Genomic DNA, 19,162 nt, shown 5'->3' with positions numbered 1-19,162 from the left:
ATGTCCAATTCCAACTGATACATGTATAAGGCAACCCCTATAACTATGGCTTAGGAAACATAAAAGAAGGGCCAGAAAGACTGTAAGAACCAGAAGACCAGAGCATCTACTTTAAGATTGTGTACTATATGGAAACGTCACCTGTCAATAATAGCTGATGGCCTATTAGCTGAAGCAGGAAATAGGAAGTGGGATTCTGGTAAGGAGATTTGCCCCAAATTCTGAGGAGATAGACACAGGAAATTGAGAAGAGGTATAGCCATGTGGCACTCATAGAACAGAATGAACAGGTTAACTAAGTTATGAGCTAGTCAGAGAACAAGCCTGAGCTTATGGCCTGGGCATTTGTGCATAAATGAAAATTAAGTCTCAGAGTCATTATTTTGGAAACTAGGGTATAGGTGGAAAAGCCCGTGTGTTATAATTTACACACACACATACACACACACACACACACACACACACACACACACACATCACAGTACCAGGAAAGTGAGTTGTCCAAGTGGAATTGCAGAGTATTAAGAGTGTGAGCACCAAGGAGAAAGGAGACATATGTCCAAATCTTAAGAAAGGAGTATGTCCATATTTTAAGAAAATTAAGTAAGTTAGTAGAAAATATTAGAAGACACTCATCAACAACAGGGGAAACATATAATAGTCACCATGATTAAAAGGACAGCACTTTACCTGAAATTCACATTCGGACAGAGGATGCTCAAAAATGGGGTTTAGATAATCTGGGCTCATCCTGGTCATTTCAAGCAGAAAATTTGTTGCTAAACTTAAAAAGTGGACTTCTATCTTGGGGGAATATAAAGAATTTAATGCCAGCAATCGGTCCAATGTTTGAGAAGGCAATCTGGTTTCATGGCTCCAGAAATTCCGAATAATTAGTCTGAAAAGTAAAGAGAAAAATATGGGTAGATAGCAGCAAATGAAAGTTAATACTGCCCATAGTGTCATGTGCAGCCTTCATAGCTTTTCATCCACAGAAATCTTGGTCAAAGGGAAACTACATAAATATATGAGAAAGAATAACCGGATGTTCTGAAAAACAAATATCCCCAAACTGTAGTATATATGACAAACTGGATGACTGTCTGACTATACCCTGGAGAGTGTACAAAAATAAGTATATAGTATTAACAATCCCAAAAATCAAAATCATTTTACAAATACTAGTGGTTGTAGTTCACTCAATAGGAGAGTGCTTGCCTCGCATGAAAGTCTCTGGTTTAGATGCCCAGAATCAAAAGCAAATTTCATAAAATCCTTCACTGCTTTGCTAAAACAACTCACTGTAAAAATTACTGTTATAATGTATTTGAAACTTAATTTAAAGTCTAGTTAGGGCTGGGAATATGGGCCAGTTTTTACAATGCTATCAGATAAATCTGAGGCTCTTGGTTCAATCTTCAGTATTGTACAAAAAGAAAAACAAACAAAACATGTTGGACTTTTCAACAGACATGTACTTAAGAAGTTTAAATAAAAAATTGTTAAAAGTTCAATGAATTTAAAATTGAAGCAGGAGAAAAATAAGTATTATGACAAATCATATTAAAAACTTTGTCCTAGCCGGGGAGTGGTGGTGCACGCCTTTAATCCCAGCACTTGGGAGGCAAAGGCAGGTGGATTTCTGAGTTCGAGGCCAGCCTGGTCTACAGTGAGTTCCAGGACAGCCAGGGCTATACAGAGAAACCCTGTCTCGGGGGGCAAAAAGAAAAAACAACTTTGTCTTGGTAATGTAGTTGGCATTTGATAAGATGTTCACATAACTGAGTTAAGACATTTTAGAGTTGTCATTGATCATACCTCCACATAGAATAAACATTATGGTTTCTTCCTAATGCTAAAGTACCCAACTCTTCATGTAACCTTGATATGTATAATATGATTTTAACTATTTGTGTTAAATGGGAAACAGAACAGTTGCTTCAACTTAAAAATCTTTAACTAACTCAGTGCATAAGTACTTTGTCCTTAACCACCTTTCTATGAGTTTTATTTTAAAATAACCTGTCAGGATATTAAAATCTTATTCCTCATACAGTGATTTAAAACACACTTCGCTAAGGATTAGAATATGCAGGAAGCAGAGAGAATGATGATATCACAGTAAACACTTTAAGCTAGTCTTGAAAGCAATAATCTAATTCTGATCTAATTTATTCCAGAAGAAGTACACACTGGAGTCCAAGGTTCTCATCAATCAGTCCTTGAATCAGCACATCTTTTGCCAGTTTAAATATTTCCTGGGAGTCTTCATCCTTTTGACTCTCTGGATCTCTGTTTGAGAGAATAACAAAGTATTAGTATTCTGCTTTACTCTAATCACACAGTCTGTATTAAAGTACAGCTGGGTTTGTATGCGACTGATGGACAAGGCAGTGTGGTGGAGCTGCTAAAAGTGTGAGATCAGGACAGACCTTCCTTCTGTGCCCTGAGTCCTGTCACTTCTACAGGCACCTAAGGATGACACTGCCTGGGAGATGTCTCTCTTAAAAGGTTTATTATGAAGGTAAGTTTGTAAGAGTGCACTCATATACTTAAAAAAAAAGAAAAAAACAATAGATGTGTGTGTGTGTGTGTGTGTGTCTGTGTCTGTGTGTGTGTGTGTGTGTGTGTGTGTGTGTGTGTGTGTGTGCAGTCAGACACTACATCAGAAGCAAGTAGAAGGGGGTGACCAAACCGGAGATTGTCTTCTTTGTTTTTTTCCAGACAGGGTTTCTCTGTATAGCCCTGGCTACTAAGATTGTCTTCTGATCTCACACAAGCACACACACACCATGCATACATGCACACAAGACTTTTTTTAAAAAAAGGATGTAAAATGCAATGAATGGCTAACCTGTAATTGTCATGAATCCACATAAGAATATTATACATTTGTTCTCTACATGTTGGAGAAGGATGGGAAACAAATTCCACAACAGGATTCAGAAGTTCTCGGAGTTCTACTGGTTTTAATTTTGCCACCATCTTATAAACTATATCCAAACACACCTTTTGTCTTTCATCATCTCTATAATAAAGAAGATTTTTGGTAACACATAAACTTAACAGTGATTATTATGATATTTACAAAGTATGAAAAGCAACATTTTCATCTTGTTCTAAAATTTCAAAAGATGTTAATTTATAACACTACATTTCAAGTCTACTATTGAAAGAGTAATGAAAAGATGGTATATTATAAACATATACACAATAGAGTTTTATTCAGTTATAAAGAAAAATGAAACCAGGAAAATGGTGGGAAGTATTATACTAAGGTAACCCAGAGAGACAACTCTAGTAAGTGGATCCTAGATTCAAAATTACAGATTTGTGTGTTTAATTTGTTGTGTCTATATAGAAAGGGCGCATAAGATGGGAGAGGGGACGAGGCCTTAAGTGGGGAGTGGATAGAAAAACACCTGTGATATGAAAAGTAGACAGAGCATGGGCTGAGAATAAGAGAAAAGAACAAGTAGGGAAATACCAGGTGTGCAAGGATGGGGCAGAAGATGGGTTTGGGGGTGATTAACCAAAACAAACTAGTTACAGAAGCCTTATAGAAAGTCATTTCTTGGCAAGTTAATTTAAAAGTAGATTTTGTTTGTTTGTTTGCTTGCTTGCTTTTCTTCCTTTGGTTTTTCAAGACAGGGTTCCTCGGTGTGTGGCCTTGGCTATTCTAGAATTCTTTCTGTAGACCAGGCTAACCTTGAACTCACAGAGATCCACCTGAGTCCCGAGTGCTGGGATTAAAGGGGTATCTATCACTATGCCAAAAAGTACTTTTGTTTTGTTTTGTTTTGTTTTAATAAGACTTTGAGTACAGAGGTAGACTGTATGGGTGGACAATACTGCAGACGCAAGCCATGGGTTACTAAGTGACAATCCAAGTAGTCAGTGAATAGTCTACCTCCCTATTCACTGATGGTCAAGGAAGCTCCAGAGAACCTTAGAATAATACAGGTTGTTGCTATTATACTTAGTTGCTCTCTAGAACTAAATGGTAAGACTCGGCTGCTGAAACATCATATACTCTAATTATAGGACATAGAGAAATTAAATTGGACCTGACTTACCAACATCCTCCCTGGCTAGCTTTCATAGTTCCGTAAGTGCTGTGCAACCCAGACCACTGAGGAAAAGTCAACATGTGTTCTACATAGTAGTAGATCTCACATGCAAAGCAAGATGTGCCCACTGGGAACAACATAATCATAGGAGGTAGAAGGAGGGAGGGGCTTGTGAGGGAGAGAGGAGGGGATGGAAAAAGGGAGACAGGATCAAGTGTGAGAGGAGTAGGGAGAGAAGTACAGATGATCAGGAATTTGAATGGAGGTATGTAGCAGTGGGGGATGGGGAGCTGGGGGTAGCCACTAGAAAGTCCCATATGCCAGGGAAGCAAGAGGCTCCCAGGACCCAACAAGGATGACATTAGCTGAAACATTCAATATTAGGGAGATAGAACCTATAGAGACCATATCCAGTGGATAGGCATGGGCCCCCAGTTGAGGGATTCCCATCTTCAAAATCTTAAACCAGAATTGCTCCTGCCTAAAGGAAATGCAGGGACAAAGAGTGGAGCAGAGACTGAAGGAAAGGCCATCCAGGGACTGCCCTACCTAGGGATCCATCCCATCTGCAGATACCAAACCCAGACACTATTGCTGATGCCAACAAGTGCTTGCTGACAGGAACCTAATATAGCTGTCCCCTGACTGGCTCTGTCAGAACCTGACCATTACAGATGAGAATGCTCGCAGCCAACCATTGGACTGAGCACTGGGATCCCAACAGAGGAGTTAGGAGAAGGACTGAAGGAGCTGAAGGGGATTGCAACCCCATAGGAAGAACAACAATATAAACCAACCAGACCCACACCCCAACCCGAGAGCTCCAAGGGACTAAACCACCAACCAGAGAGTTCACATGGAGGGACCCATGGCTCCAGCTGCATATATAGTAGAGGATAGCCTTATCTCCCACTGGCATCAGTGGGAGAGGAGGCCATTGGTCCTGTGGAGGCTCAATGCCCCAGGATAGGGGAATGCTAGGGTGGTGAGGCGGGAGTGGGTGACATCCTCATAGAAGCAGGGTGGAGGGGGAGGTGGGGAAGGAGGTTTGTGGAGGGAAAATCAGGGAGGGGGATAACATTTAAAATGTAAATAAATAAAATAACAACAACAACAACAAAAAGGTGTACCCACTGGTCTGATAGTGATATGAACACCGTGGGAGTAACGGACTGCTTTCTGATTAGTCTAAAGCCTTCTCCATAAAAAGAAATTCACATCTGTACTATAAACCTTGTCAAAAGCTCATGGCTAGAGAGGTTATATGTCCTGAGGGGAAATTTTACTATTGTTGTTTTGCTAAATAAGTAGTAGACACCTTTTAAATATTTATGTTCACACCTACAGATTAATGATACTGTCAACCTTGGCCAGAAAAATTTCTTTGTGTAAGTGGATAATGGCTAATACAGACTAACAAATTCTCAAAGTTCTGAGAAGTGACTGTTGATTGTTCAGTCCTAAACAGGATAGCTAGATGACTCACCCAGCGCCCCCAAATATCAGGAAGTATCAGTGATCAAGAGTAGAAAGAAGTTAAGACCCAAAGGGCAGGGAAGAATGCTGTAAAATGCTGTCTTCAGGACATGAGATGACCACTTACACACATGCACTCACAAAAGCTATGGCCACCTGAACAGGACTGAACCTATTAACGTTCTATCACTGGCATATGATGGGAGTTCATGACACTCCACCCTATTGAAAAGCTATTGGTAGTTAACAGTTGCTAGGGAGGTAAATCTTTTTTCTTGACTGGTGCAGCCACTTTTTTAAGGTACTCATAATCCAGTGAATAACCCCATATTTATGTACATACAAGTTAAACTCAATGGACAATTAAAAAAGGGAAAGAGAAGCCGGGCAGTGGTGGCACACACCTTTAATCCCAGCACTTGAGAGGCAGAGGCAGGTGGATTTCCAAGTTCGAAGAATTCTAGGACAGCCAGGGTTATACAGAGAAACCCCATCTTAGAAAAAAAATAAAAAACAAAAAAAACCCAAACAAACAAAAACAACAAACAAAAAAAACAACAATAACAAAAAAAGATTATTTCAAAAAAAAGTTCATTTAAAGAAACTGATGGTAACAAACAAAATAAGCTAAAATTATGAAGGACTTAGGAGAGAACACTTTCAGGTGCTACCTAGTCTGGCAGATAGTGATCTAATTGTGCCCTGAGGCCTAAATATCTGAGGGTCTCCTGTTCCTGAAAGCAGTCAGCTTTCAGCAAGTACTGAAAGAGAGCAGACACAATGATAATAGTTCTTTGTCGTCAGTACATTATATACTTACCAGTATTTTATCACCATGAAAGTGTCATATACACATAAGTCACAAATATAAGAAGACAGAGAAATAAGGGACCAACTGCTTTATCTTAAATTACTTTCTACTCAATTGAGACTTTAAAAAGAAGTGAACAATTTTTGTTGTTGTTGTTTTTTGTTTTGTTTTGTTTTGGCTGCCCTGGAACTCACTCTGTAGACCAGGCTGGCCTCAAACTCAGAAATCCACCTGCCTCTGCCTCCCAAGTGCTGGGATTAAAGGCCTGCGCCACCACCGCCCAGCTAGAAGTGAACAATTTTAACATAAGAAGGCTCCTGCCTGTCAAAATAGGTACAGAACTAAAAGTCACGCACAAGTCTAAAGACAGCCCAAAGTACTGAATTACAGTAGTGGTCTTCATTTGTATGAGAAAAAAAAGCAAGAATGGGACTGGATGCTGCTACCCGAGGTCCCAGAGACAGAGGGGCTGGGATGGGATCTCATTTCCCTCCTACACTCTCACCAATTTTACCTCCTGGGTTGAAATTTCAAACATGTTTCATTTGAATACCCAAAGTGGTTCGTAGTTAAAGGAGTTAAAGGAGATACACGGGCCAGAGAATATTTTGTGACTTTGTTATATTCTAGTCAGTAAGGCCTGATACTTACCTATGTCTCATGACTTGAAGAAAGTCTTTACTCTTTAACTGCAGGTATAGGCCTGTGATCTCCTCTGCTCGACAAAGTACCACTTCCAGACAAAGCGTCTTCATTACTCCATGAAATTTTGGCAGCAGAAAGAACAAAGCATTCAAGAACCTGGGTAGGTAGAGAGGTTCATGAGAAGATGGGTGCTGATATGGTCCCTCACCTCCTACCCACGTCCCATGCCTCCTGCCATTGTTTACCTGTCAGCGAGAGGAGGGAAGCCCTTCACTATTTTGTTTAAGCATACAATGAATTTGTCTTCCACAGTATTTTGATGTTGCTTTAGTTGTTTTATAACCAGTTCACATACCAACTCCGCTATCGCCTGAAAAATTAAGTTTGCTTTCAAACACATAAAAGTAGAACACTATTAAGTGCTGAAACCAAAATTTATTTTAATTATTTAAGTTAATTCAAGGAACATGTCCAACATTATGACCTTCACCAAGGTTCACACCAAGAGATAAAATTGAGTGCTAGGAATGGCCACCAGTTTGTAGTAGCCACAAGACAGTCACAAAGTTCGCAGGCCTCAACTGCTACAGTGAATGAGCAAGGCCATACCTTGGGCACTGTGCAATGTGATCGAATGCTCTGTGCTTTCTTCTGACATAGAAACATTACAAGTAAGTCCTCTGAGAAGACAAAATTATTTTTAGCTTAATGTTTATCAAATACAATTTAAGATGCATTTTATGTTAGGTGACTTGATCAAGTACTCACATTGAACTCTAGTTCAACAGAGCAGATCATGGTCTTCCTGCATGGATCACAGTCCCTTCACCCTTCATCACTAACTGTTAAATATTCATTTATACACTGTCTGTCCCTGACACAAAGTTATAGCTCTTTCAGAGCAGAGATGAGGCCTATCTGTTTCCTGCTGTGTCTCTAGGGTCTGGAACCAACATGTAAGATTTCAAAAGCAAGTATTCGGGCTGGCGAGATGGCTCTGTGGGTAAGAGCATTGACTGCTCTTCCAGAGGTCCTGAGTTCAAATCCCAGCAACCACATGGTGGCTCACAACCACCCATAATGAGATCTGACACCCTCTTCTGATGTGTCAGAAGACAGCTACAGTGTACTTATGTATAATAATAAATAAATGTTTAAAAAAAAAGACAGCTAGAGTGTACTTATGTATAATAATAAATAGATGTTTAAAAAAAAAGCAAGTATTCAGTGTGGACAATGTACTCAAGGAAAACTGGTCAGAAGTTATGAAAATACTCATTTCAGTTGTGTTTACTCACAAATATGGAATATCATTACAATTGTTTAAAAGCATGAAGGGTTAAATGGATAATTTTTCAAGACAAATTTACTGCTACTTGAGACTAAAAATTATGCTCAGAGGAAATACTTAACCAGAAATTTCAATAATTTTAAAGCTCATGTATAATATTTTAATTATTTCACTACTGATATATACAGTGTGTCTGTTAGGGCTGAAACTACAGATCAGCATGGAGTGCTGACTAGCCTAACATGCATCATTTTATTAAAAATATTTAATCTGGTGAGTGATTGAAATGGTCAGTTTAGCAAGTAAAAAGGGCAGACACACTCATGACAAGTACTTGGAGGAAGGCAGAGAGAAGGGGAGAGAGAGAGGAAGAGAGAGATAGAGGGAGAGGGAAGAAAGGGAGAGAGAAAGGAGAAGGAGAGAGAGAAGGAGAGGAACAGACGGACAGAGAGACAGAGAGAGACAGAGACAGTGATGGTGCTGGCCTCCAACAAGTGGACAAAGGACAGAGATAAATGAAATTTGAATTGCTTATAGGGATAGAAGGAAGATTGATTTTCCAGTGGCTAGCCCCAGTTCCCTATCCCCCACTGCTATATACCTCCATAAAATTTCCTAACCTTCTGAACTGCTTGGTCCTCCCACCCCTAGTCTCCTTCCACACCTGATCCTGTCCCCCTTTATCCTCAAATGCCACAGAAGCAAGAGCCTCCCAGGACCCCACATGGATGGCATTAGCTGAAATAACCCACAAAGGGCGGGAGAACCTGTAGGGACCATATCCAGAGGTTAGGCATAGACACCCTGGTTGAGGGATGGGGCGATACACCCATCTCCAAAATTTTAACCCAGAACTCTTCCTGTCTAAAGGAAATACAAGGACAAAGAGTGGAGTAGAGACTGAAGGAAAGGCCATCCAGGGACTGCCCTACCTATCCCATCTGCAGATACCAAACCCAGACACTATTGCTGATGCCAACAAGTGCTTGCTGACAGGAACCTAATATAGCTGCCCCTGATTGGCTGTGCCAGAACCTGACCATTACAGATGAGAATGCTCGCAGCCAACCATCGGACTGAGCACTGGGACTCTAAAAGAAGAGTTAGGGGAAGGATTGAAGGACTTGAAAGGGATTGCAACCCCACAGGAAGAACAAAAATATAAACCAACCAGACCCTCTACCTCATACCTGAGCTACCAGGGACTAAACCACCAACCAAAGAATAGATGGAGGGACCCCATGGTTCTAGCTGCATATGTAGCAGAGGATTGCCTGGCATCAATGGGAGAGAAGCCCTTGGTCCTGTGGAAGCTTGATGACCAGCTAAGACAGTGAAGTGGGAGTAGGTGAGTGAGTCGGTAGGGAGAGCACCCTCATTGAGGCAGGAGGAGATGGAATGACATAGGGGGCTTACAGAGGGGAAACTGGGAAAGGGCACAACATCTGAAATATAAATAAAATAACCAATAAAAAAGAGTATTAAGTTAATTATAAATGGAATATAAGTTTACTAGTAACTTCATTCATATTTAGTAGTTGAACACATTATTTTCTGTAACATTTTACGTTGAATGCCACTAATCAGTTGTTTGTGTTTTATTAATTCAATATTGTTCATATTTATATATTTATGTTAAATATATATTAAATTTGATCTAATAAAAAAAGCAAGATTGAAGGAAAATGCTTTAGAAGATTTTTGAAAAGGTGTTGCCAAGATATACTCGAATTCCTTGGATGTGGAAAGATATTAAATACATAGTTTAGGCTTTGATCTCATAAAGTTCAGGCAAGGGACAGTAGGAACACTGTCTCAACAGATAATATTTTTTTTTAGATTGCTTTATCTGCTTTCAGTTATTTTAATTATCAAAATGAGTATGATTTTTGACTTAGGTGGCTATATTAAAATTCCTCTGGGAAAGAGGTCAAGCTAAATGTTTAATGACTTCCAGTTACTGGACCAAGGACAATTTGGGAGAAAGGCTCTGCAATTGTGTTGACAGGAAAGGAGAATAGGCTCTGGACCCCTTCCAGAGTGATATGGATCAGATATGACAAGGGGAGACCCCCTGAAGAACTAGGAAAATTCAAGAGAATCAGACAGAACAGGTAAAGTCCATTGTGCCATCCTTTACATGGCATGAAGACTTACTATAATTGGTTATTAATAAAATTAACTCATTAAAAAGGACAGTTGTCTTTCACATGCTCAAACAAGGAGCAGAATTTCATCATTAACTAAACTGTACACCTTGTACAATCTATACGGATATCTTAATGGTACTAACATTTTGGTTGTGAGATTAATATATTACAGAATGTACAGCTTTGGCAAGATTCATCCTCAGAGATGCTGAACTGACTTGCTTGGACCCAATCATCATGGATTCCAGGTCCTCTTGCCTCAGTCAGAACTTCAGTCAAGCCCTGAGCCTTCTAAGCATACAGAGACTGGATAACAGATGCTTAAGCTAGCTTTCTTAATTCTAACCAGATTTTCTACTTTTCCTACCCCTCCTCATCCCTTTAAAGAATTTTTCATTGCCCCTATTCAGCCTGGAAGAAGTTATGGAGAGTTGTCCGCCCAAATTCCTTGGTTTTGGGGGATCTGGTAATGGTTATTTTTACAAACTATAGAAAAGTGTTCATTTTAAGGGATAATTTGGGAATGGTCATAATTTTGAACAGGGAGAGAATAGGTGGAATTGATTGTGTAGCCATAATTTTAACTGGTAGAAATCTTTATAACTTATTTAAAGTTGAAGTTATAATTTCTTATATTGGTACAGATTTATTTTGATACAGGTTTGAGGTTCTCATTGGTATGAATTTCTTATACCGATATAAAATTTGAGATTAATATTGTTACTCTTAAGAGGCAGGCAGATTTCTGAGTTCGAGGCCAGCCTGGTCTACAGAGTGAGCTCGAGGGCTATACAGAGAAACCCTGTCTTGAAAAACCAAAAGAAAAAATATTGTTACTCGTAGATAGAAAATGTACCTCTATGTACCTATACAACTCATTTAAAAATACAAAGTTTAGACCCAGTCCTTCTAATAACTGCTACTACAAACTGTTTTTAGATGATTAAAGCAATATGAGTTAAGGGCCAGATAGCAAACTCGTAGTTATGTTGATTGTGATGTAATTAAAGGGTGTTTTTGATATATTTCAATTAGAAATAGCTAAGAGTTGTCAAGGTTCAGGTTATCTTATTTATATAGATAGTCTTCACAAACATGAGAAATCCACAGAATGTGACATTTAATGTTGTTAATTATTTGACAATGAGACACATTTGCTCCTGAACTCCCTTCTTGGTTCAAAGAAGAAATTGAGCATCTTCACCTCCAGTAGAGTCTGCTTATCATGGCAAGGTAGCCACTGGGCAGAAATTGACTATTTCATCTGCAGACAAAATACTTTCCAGGAAAAGGACACATTATACAAAATATTCAACTGTTGGCTCTACCAAGACAGAGTAAGCAATCCTTAATAATTCTGCTGTGCAAAGGTCTGTGAGATGATTCTGGGCCAGAATGCTGAAGACTGATGCTCCAAAATTTTGAGGAATTAGGGGGCTGTCCAGGTAGTCAAGTGTTGGTGCTTCCTATACACCCAGGTAATGTTTAAGTCAGTCTCAGATTTCTGATGGGGTTGAAGACTAGTTTAAGTCTCATGATAAAAGTCAAGTTGTTTAACATTGAGAGAAAGGTTATAGAGTGAAGACATGACTTTCAGATGGCATTACAGGCTAAAATATAAACATAATCTAGGGATAGAGCCATAATTCTTTAACCTAGGAATGATGGCAGAATACTTTATCTAATTGATGAATATGATGGACTGGATGCCATTTTTATATCATACTGTGTAATTTACATGATTATTATAGTTTTGTTCAATTTATGCCTGGGAGAAGAGTTTTTTCCTATTTTATTGGACAGAAAAGTTGAGGTATAGGGGCGGTTCTGATGCTAAGATCCTTCTTCCCAATTGGCTTTTGATCTGTCAGTAAAGAAAGCTATGGCCCAATTGCTGGGTGGAAGGTACAGGCAGGACTTCCGGGTCCCTGGAGGAAAAGGGAGACCCAAGAGAAAAACATGTCGGCCTTGTTTTGGAAAGAGAAGAACCAGGCAAGCATGTGAGGCCTCGGGATAAGTAGTGGGCTGTGGCTGTTCCTATAGGTAGGTGGTCAGGGATGTTTAGCAGGGACTAGATTTACCTGACCAACTAAAGTTAGGGCAGGTAGGAGGAATAGATCTAAGAGTAATGATAAGGGCACATTTTCCAGGTGGGAGATAGGAGTGCACAGCATTTGTGTCAAAAAGGCAAACTGAAAAAGAACAAATGTGTATGTGTGTTTCTTTTATCTGTGGATTCAAGAGAAGCTGGGATGGCACTAGTAGTGGGGTCCCTTCCCAGAGCTTAGGCGGGGTAGCAAAAAGTTACATGTAACAGTGGCCACACAAATGTTTTTAACTTGATAAGTCACAAAACAAAATAAATACACAAGAATGAGAGGGGGAAGGGAGAGAGGGAAAGAGGATAGGAGAGACAGAGACAGAGACAGAGACAGTGACAGAGACAGAGTGGAAGGTAGACCAAGGTCATAGCAAAGTAAGAAGAGTGGTAAATATACAAAGTACACACATGTGAAACTGTTGTTTTAAAAAGGTAATAAAAGTAAAAAATAAGCTAATAAATAAAAAGTAGAAAGGATGGGAGGCTACAGTGCCAAAATAAAAATGAAGCTCCAGTTTTCTAAGGGTTTGCTTTCCTGAGTTACATATTTAAAGTCATGGAAACGTCAAGGGTCCAATTTACAGTCTTGGTTCCTTCCTGTGCATTCCAAGTTGTTGGCACCACTAAGTCTGTCCTCACCAATCCTAGTGGCACCCACAGCACAATCTCCACCCTGTCTTTCTCTTCAGGAGAGGAATGGGCATGGAGATCCAAATTTGTGATGGATAAAGATGGCTTTCAAATCCATAAGGCTAGATAAGATGTTCAGGTGTGTTACAAAAGATCAGCAGAGCAGAGCAAAGAGCTAACAAAACAGTCACGTGATGAGAAGTGGACTAATAGGGTAACCTGGAAGCAGTGCCTGGCTAGCCACTCTACCCTGAATATAGCAGCAAGAAGTCACCCATGTTTGCATGTTTTTGTCCTGTTGGGGCAGGCAGGGCTTCATGGCTGCTAGACAAATGCTCTTTCACTCACGCATACCTTAGTACCTACATACCATCCCACCGCAAGCAGTGCTGTGTTAAAAGGAAGAGGCCCTGCTGTGCCCCGTAGGATCAAGGAAGATACAGGGCAATCATAATCACTCACGTGTTTTCCCTCAATAACATGTTGAAGGATAAGTCCTAAAACTTCTGCTGCAGCTGCATATACTTCTTTATACTTCACAAAGGACATGTTATTGACTAAAGCTTCAAAATACCTATAATAAACAGAGAAAACAAGCATAAAACAGCCCATTCTGATATTTGACACACACACAAAAAATGTACTAATTCTCCTCCTCATGTCACTTAAATAGGCAAATTGAGAAAATATAGAAAATGTGACACAAATTACATGAATATAGATTTAAGTGTGCATGCACGTAGATTTATGCGCTCTAGCTTCCTAACTCTAAAAGTCCACTGTCCAATCCCAGTTCAACAATGCAGTGAGAGTATATCCCTCCACTGTACACATCAGAAAACTGCAGCAAAGAAAAAGGGAGTATCTAAGATTAGGACTCCCTGCCATAAGCCATCTACCGACAAGCAACACAATGCTGAGAAGGAAGGGCGATACTCTGCAGAGTGACACATTAACTCTTGGCTTTTACAGTCTGTATGGTAACTCCTGGTGACGTTTTCAAGTCTACACTGAGGTACTGGCTGCCTCAGCTCTGAACCCATACTATCGAAAGCAACAGCAGCAGGTGCAGCTGGTCCAAAGGCCAATATATGCCAATCAGAATTGAACTTGCCTCCCCTTGCTGAGACCTACAGCCACGGGATCCAGGAGTACAAGGCTGAACCTACAGAACGCTATATGGACATCAACTTAAAACTCCTCAAGGGCAGGGGAAAAGGCCAGGAATGGTGCTGTAAGCCTTCAATCTCAGCACTTAGGAGGAGAGGAAGAGCTCTGTGAGTCTGAGGCCGGGCTCATCTACAGATCAAGTCCTGTGACAGCCAAAGCTATGTGGTGAGACGCTGACAAGAAGAAGAGAAAGAGGAGGGAAGGAGGAGGAAGAGAAAGAGGAAAGACCAGTATCTTTTGTCACATTCTAAACTATTTTACTCTAGCCTCTTTCCTCCACATATTATACACACCCCATTCTCAATATATGACTGCCATCATTCAAGACAGACAGAATCAAGTGAGGCTGGAGGCCAGTAAGAGAGCTGCCAATCTAGGGGCATCCCCCTTCATAGTTAAAACAGTTCATATCCTCTCATCGAGCCCATGGTATTTTTAAGTGTCAATGTTTAAGATGCCAGTTTCAAAACTAAGAAGAGGGGCAAGTGAGACAGACGAATTTGTGTACAAGAAGAACTTGTAATTGTGTAACAGAATTTGCTGGGCAAACACAAGGACTTGAGCACCCGCACAAAGCTGGGCATCACCACTAAGCCTGTAACCTTAGTATTGAGGCAAAGACAAGCATATCCCAGGAGCTGGCAGGCCATCCACACAGGTTCAGGGAGAGACCCAGTCTCAAGGGAATAAGGCAGAAAGTAATAAAGAAGGTTAACTGATGCCTTCTTCTGGCCTCTCCATGTGTACTCTTGGGCAGCTGTGTGCTCTCTCTCCTTACCACCCATGCCCAAATATAGAAATTAAAAAGAAAAAACTAACAGCTTCTGTTTATAGATATATACAGAACAATTACACTAATTAAAATTGTTTCATTACACTTATTTAAGCCACAGCGTATGTGTGGAGGTCTGGGAAAAACTTGGGAGAGCTGGTTCTCTCCTTCCATCATGTGGGTTCCAGGGACTGAACTCAATTCATCAGGCTTGGCTGCAAGCAGTTTTACTCTTGAGCCATCTTGCTAGTCCCAACTTTTTTTTTAAACTTACATTTCTTCTTCACTCCAGATACATTTCCCCTTTCACATGGCCTGTAAATCCAGACTTATAACTCTGGGTACAAGTATTGTTAACATTGATCTAGTCCCTAGATATATCAATACTACATTTGAAAATCAAATCCAGAGAGTTTATGAAAGAAGCAAGCCAAAAGCATAGTACTTACATGGCACTCGTTATGTCACACTTTGGGTCATATGGAGGCAAGTTATTAGCTATCACAATGCCTAATAATTGAATTCCTACAGAATTGTCTTTAGAATTAGGGTCCTTATTGGAAAATTTTTCAAATATTAACCTGTAACACAGCACAAAGGAGAAAACAAAAAGTTACATAATGAATGAGAAACAAGAAAATGAGTCATTTTCTAAGGCAAATTTTCAGCTACACTGTATATGAAACACAGCCTTTTCCAACTTCCAAGACCCTGCTTATTAATACCACTTGTTAGTCCTTACCTATTCTAATTATTTTTCCCAATCTGGTCAGTTAATAATAACATTTTTTGAAAGTTTCAGCTTGTTCTAGGCAGTGCGAAAGCATCACACTAAGCCTTTGGGGATTACCGGGCTTGGATAGTGCAGGGCACTATACTCCAGGTGCCCAGTGTAACATCAAAAAGAAAGGAGGGCCGAAGGATAAGGTTGGGGACACTGGAGGCACTGAGACCCAGAAATGCTTCTGGTGTCAAACTCTGCAGTGGTGGTTTTATCAGTAGCAAAGTTTACCTTATAAACAGACTCTATTTCAAATTATTACTATAATCATTTTTGGGTTTGGTAATTTTTTAAAAAATTATATTCCTGATAATTCATATAATTATGCTTCCTTGAAGTTACCATTTAAAATATGGAGCACTTTGACCTTTTCCTAAGCAATTCTGTAAAAACTAGCAAATACATACCTGTAGGGGATGGAAAGACAGTCCTTCCAACATTCGATAAGGGTTTTAATAATTTCAAGGTTGTGTCTAAACACAGCTCTTTTGGGATGGAAGACATGTTTCATGAGAAAATGAAGCAATCGATTTGCTAACACTTCATCTTTAGGGACGCCCTGAAAACATTTTGAAATTCTGTAAGACATAACATTTCATCTGAAAAAACATCTCATCTCATCCTCATTTTGTTGTTCTTATTTTGAAACAGATTTCCATGTAGCACAGGCTAGCTTCAAAATATATAGCTGAGGCTGCTCTTGAATTACTGAACCTCCTACCAGTATAAAGCAGTGGAACCATAAGGCATACACCGTCACACCTAGCCTTGGAAGTGATCCAAATACCCAACTCTAAAGAAACCTAGCATTCTACTGAGGAATGTAGTTTCTGGTTAAACTGTCTGTCGTTGTTCTGTATCGATAACAGACAATATCCTTCCTTGGCAGGTGGTGGGAGAAGTTGTGGCTGCTCAGATGTGGGCACAGTTGGTGCACTGTGTCCTCAGAGGGAGCTATGGTCAGGGGCTCAGGCCCTGGTTGGCTGTGTTCTTCATAGTATCCATTCAGAGATCTACTTGCAGTCTAGGTACCTGAGATAGGTGGGAAGGGAATCCATAAGACTTGTTTCCACCAGTGTCTACTGCACTGTGGCCCTTAGCCTTTCTTATACCTCCCTCTCTTTATCTCTGAGTCAGTGAAGCTGAAAGAGACCTCTCTTCAGCGTCTCTCACCACTGTGCCACCTGATACCTGCCTAGCCTCCCATCCCGGTGCTTCTACTCACTTCACCAGAGTTACTGAGGCAGCATCACCACTTCCCCCTTTCACCTGTTACAATGTCAGACACTGGCAATTCCACTTTCAAGTGCAGCTGAGCTTCGGGTGGCCTTTCTCATGGCTCTTAAGTTAACTAAGCACCCTAATTCTCTCCCATGTTATTCACTGGGCTATTACCTATTTTATCACATTAATACCAAGAAATCTAGATTTGATTTATTGTGAAATAAACAAAACAAGATCATCCAGACACAAACAAGTGATAAAGCTATACAAGTGTATATTAAGGATGGTGCATTTGCTCAATCTATGTGAAACTCATTGTACACTACCCAAGTTCATGTTTCCAAATCAATAAGCAAAACTCCATCACACCGACCCACTAGGGTACACACCACCTACTCTAAGTGTTGTGTAATGGCAGTTAATTGCCAGTCACTCTTAACAATTTCACAGATAACAATTAACACTGTGACAGTGAATAAACTATCACATAAGTGGTCCCAAATGCAGGGACCTGAAGCACGGAAGACATTCTCAATTAAAAAGACGATCTTAACTATTCCATTACCTACCTTCCAACCTCTTAGCGAGTAAAAACAATAAACATAACATCACCAGCTTAGTAAGAAAGGTAAGACCAACGGGATTACCAAGTTACATAAAAGAAGATAAAGAAAAGCAAGCAGTAATACAATGGAGTGTTGGTACATTACAATATTACAACTATAGCTAAAACAGCAACATCAGGTCAAGAGGACATTAACTCATCTGACATCCCCACTGTAGGGCATCAGAAAAGGAATGATATATTACTACATAAGAAATGTAGTATTCCTTACTGTAGGTGTAGCCAAGCCAGTCCAAGAGAGAATGGTAGCTACTATTTCTACCACCATGTAGTGAATTCCCTCTCCGCTGTTCTCGCAAACAGCTAGCTGGAGCAGGGGGCTGAGCCAGTGCTTTGCATAAGGACGAAAGACCTGCGCAGAAAATTTAAGTGTCATGTATAGATAACTGTTCTGAAGACTAAAGTATTAATACAAAAATGTATTCTCCATCAGCTGACATTTTATGACTTGACATTGAGCTAAAACAGTTGTAACTTCCATTTACCAAACCTAATAAGATTCAGTTTACAGTGGATTATCTCAAGGACTCCTAAATAACTGAATGGAAATAGAGTTATAGTGGCTCCCACAACTAAAACTCAACAACTCTGTCCTGAGTAATATGTAGATATAGAAATTTATTTTATGCACATGCATAAAAACATGAGAAATAAGGTCAAGACAATCAGATGGAACAAGTACCTAAGTGACATAGTCTACAGAAAGATGTATACCTGGTTCCTGAGGCTTATCCTAGAAACCCCTCAGGCCCTCACTTCCACTCTGGTAAATGCAGTGCAGCAGTATAAGGGGTTTTCTTGTCAGTTCCAAGAAATCATCCAATAATGCCCAATAGAGCAACTATTAAAATCAGCACTTGGAAGAACATGAGCTAGAAATCATTTGAGGTCCCAAATATCATGGGCTGAACTGTATACCCCCCAAAACCTGTTGCCCCTTAAAGAAACTTTCAGAACATGAGCTTTTTTGGAGGTCGGGTATTTCTTTACACAGGTAATTAAATCAAGGTGAGGCATTAAAGTAGGCTGGAATCCTACTAAGGAAATTTGAAGAACAGGAGGGTCTTGGACGGCTGGCTTGCAGAGCACAGGCATTGTGACCTTGGGATAGTAGTACTACTGGTAGGGAGCACACATTTCTGGCATATGTTACATGCAAAAAAACTAATACATTTACCTACTGCCTAGATAAAGATAGCTATTTTACATATAGTTAACAGGAGTATTTTCACTCATTTATCTGTTACATAAACAAGGTTCACAGCCTTAGCAAAGGTACTGTACAGAAAGTTCACTCCTAATGCCAGAAAAATAACATGTTTGACAAAAGGATTTGGAAGAACTATTTAAATGTGGTTGGCTGATGTACTGCAAGAACAATAACTCCATGTTCTTTTTTTTTTTTTTTTTTTTTTT

General features: G+C 39.9%; 1 protein-coding gene across 1 annotated transcript in view; it reads right to left on the bottom strand.

Annotated features, from left to right (window-relative positions):
- Prkdc (protein kinase, DNA-activated, catalytic subunit) overlaps positions 1-19,162 on the bottom strand; it is a 204,043-nt gene that overhangs the window by 78,969 nt on the left and 105,912 nt on the right. The window contains exons 49-57 of the mRNA XM_031363186.1: positions 17,958-18,098; positions 16,305-16,456; positions 15,566-15,697; positions 13,637-13,748; positions 7,248-7,372; positions 7,009-7,158; positions 2,855-3,028; positions 2,194-2,292; positions 691-898 (exon numbers count right to left, since the gene is read on the bottom strand). Of these exons, the coding sequence (XP_031219046.1) occupies positions 691-898; positions 2,194-2,292; positions 2,855-3,028; positions 7,009-7,158; positions 7,248-7,372; positions 13,637-13,748; positions 15,566-15,697; positions 16,305-16,456; positions 17,958-18,098 (1,293 nt within the window). The remainder of the gene's footprint in view (positions 1-690; positions 899-2,193; positions 2,293-2,854; positions 3,029-7,008; positions 7,159-7,247; positions 7,373-13,636; positions 13,749-15,565; positions 15,698-16,304; positions 16,457-17,957; positions 18,099-19,162) is intronic.

This window comes from Mastomys coucha, unplaced genomic scaffold, assembly GCF_008632895.1.
Source record: "Mastomys coucha isolate ucsf_1 unplaced genomic scaffold, UCSF_Mcou_1 pScaffold12, whole genome shotgun sequence".
NCBI classification, from domain to species: Eukaryota; Metazoa; Chordata; class Mammalia; order Rodentia; family Muridae; genus Mastomys; species Mastomys coucha.
The sequence above is the reverse complement of the archived record's forward strand: the minus strand, read 5'-3'. Positions and strand labels throughout refer to the sequence as shown.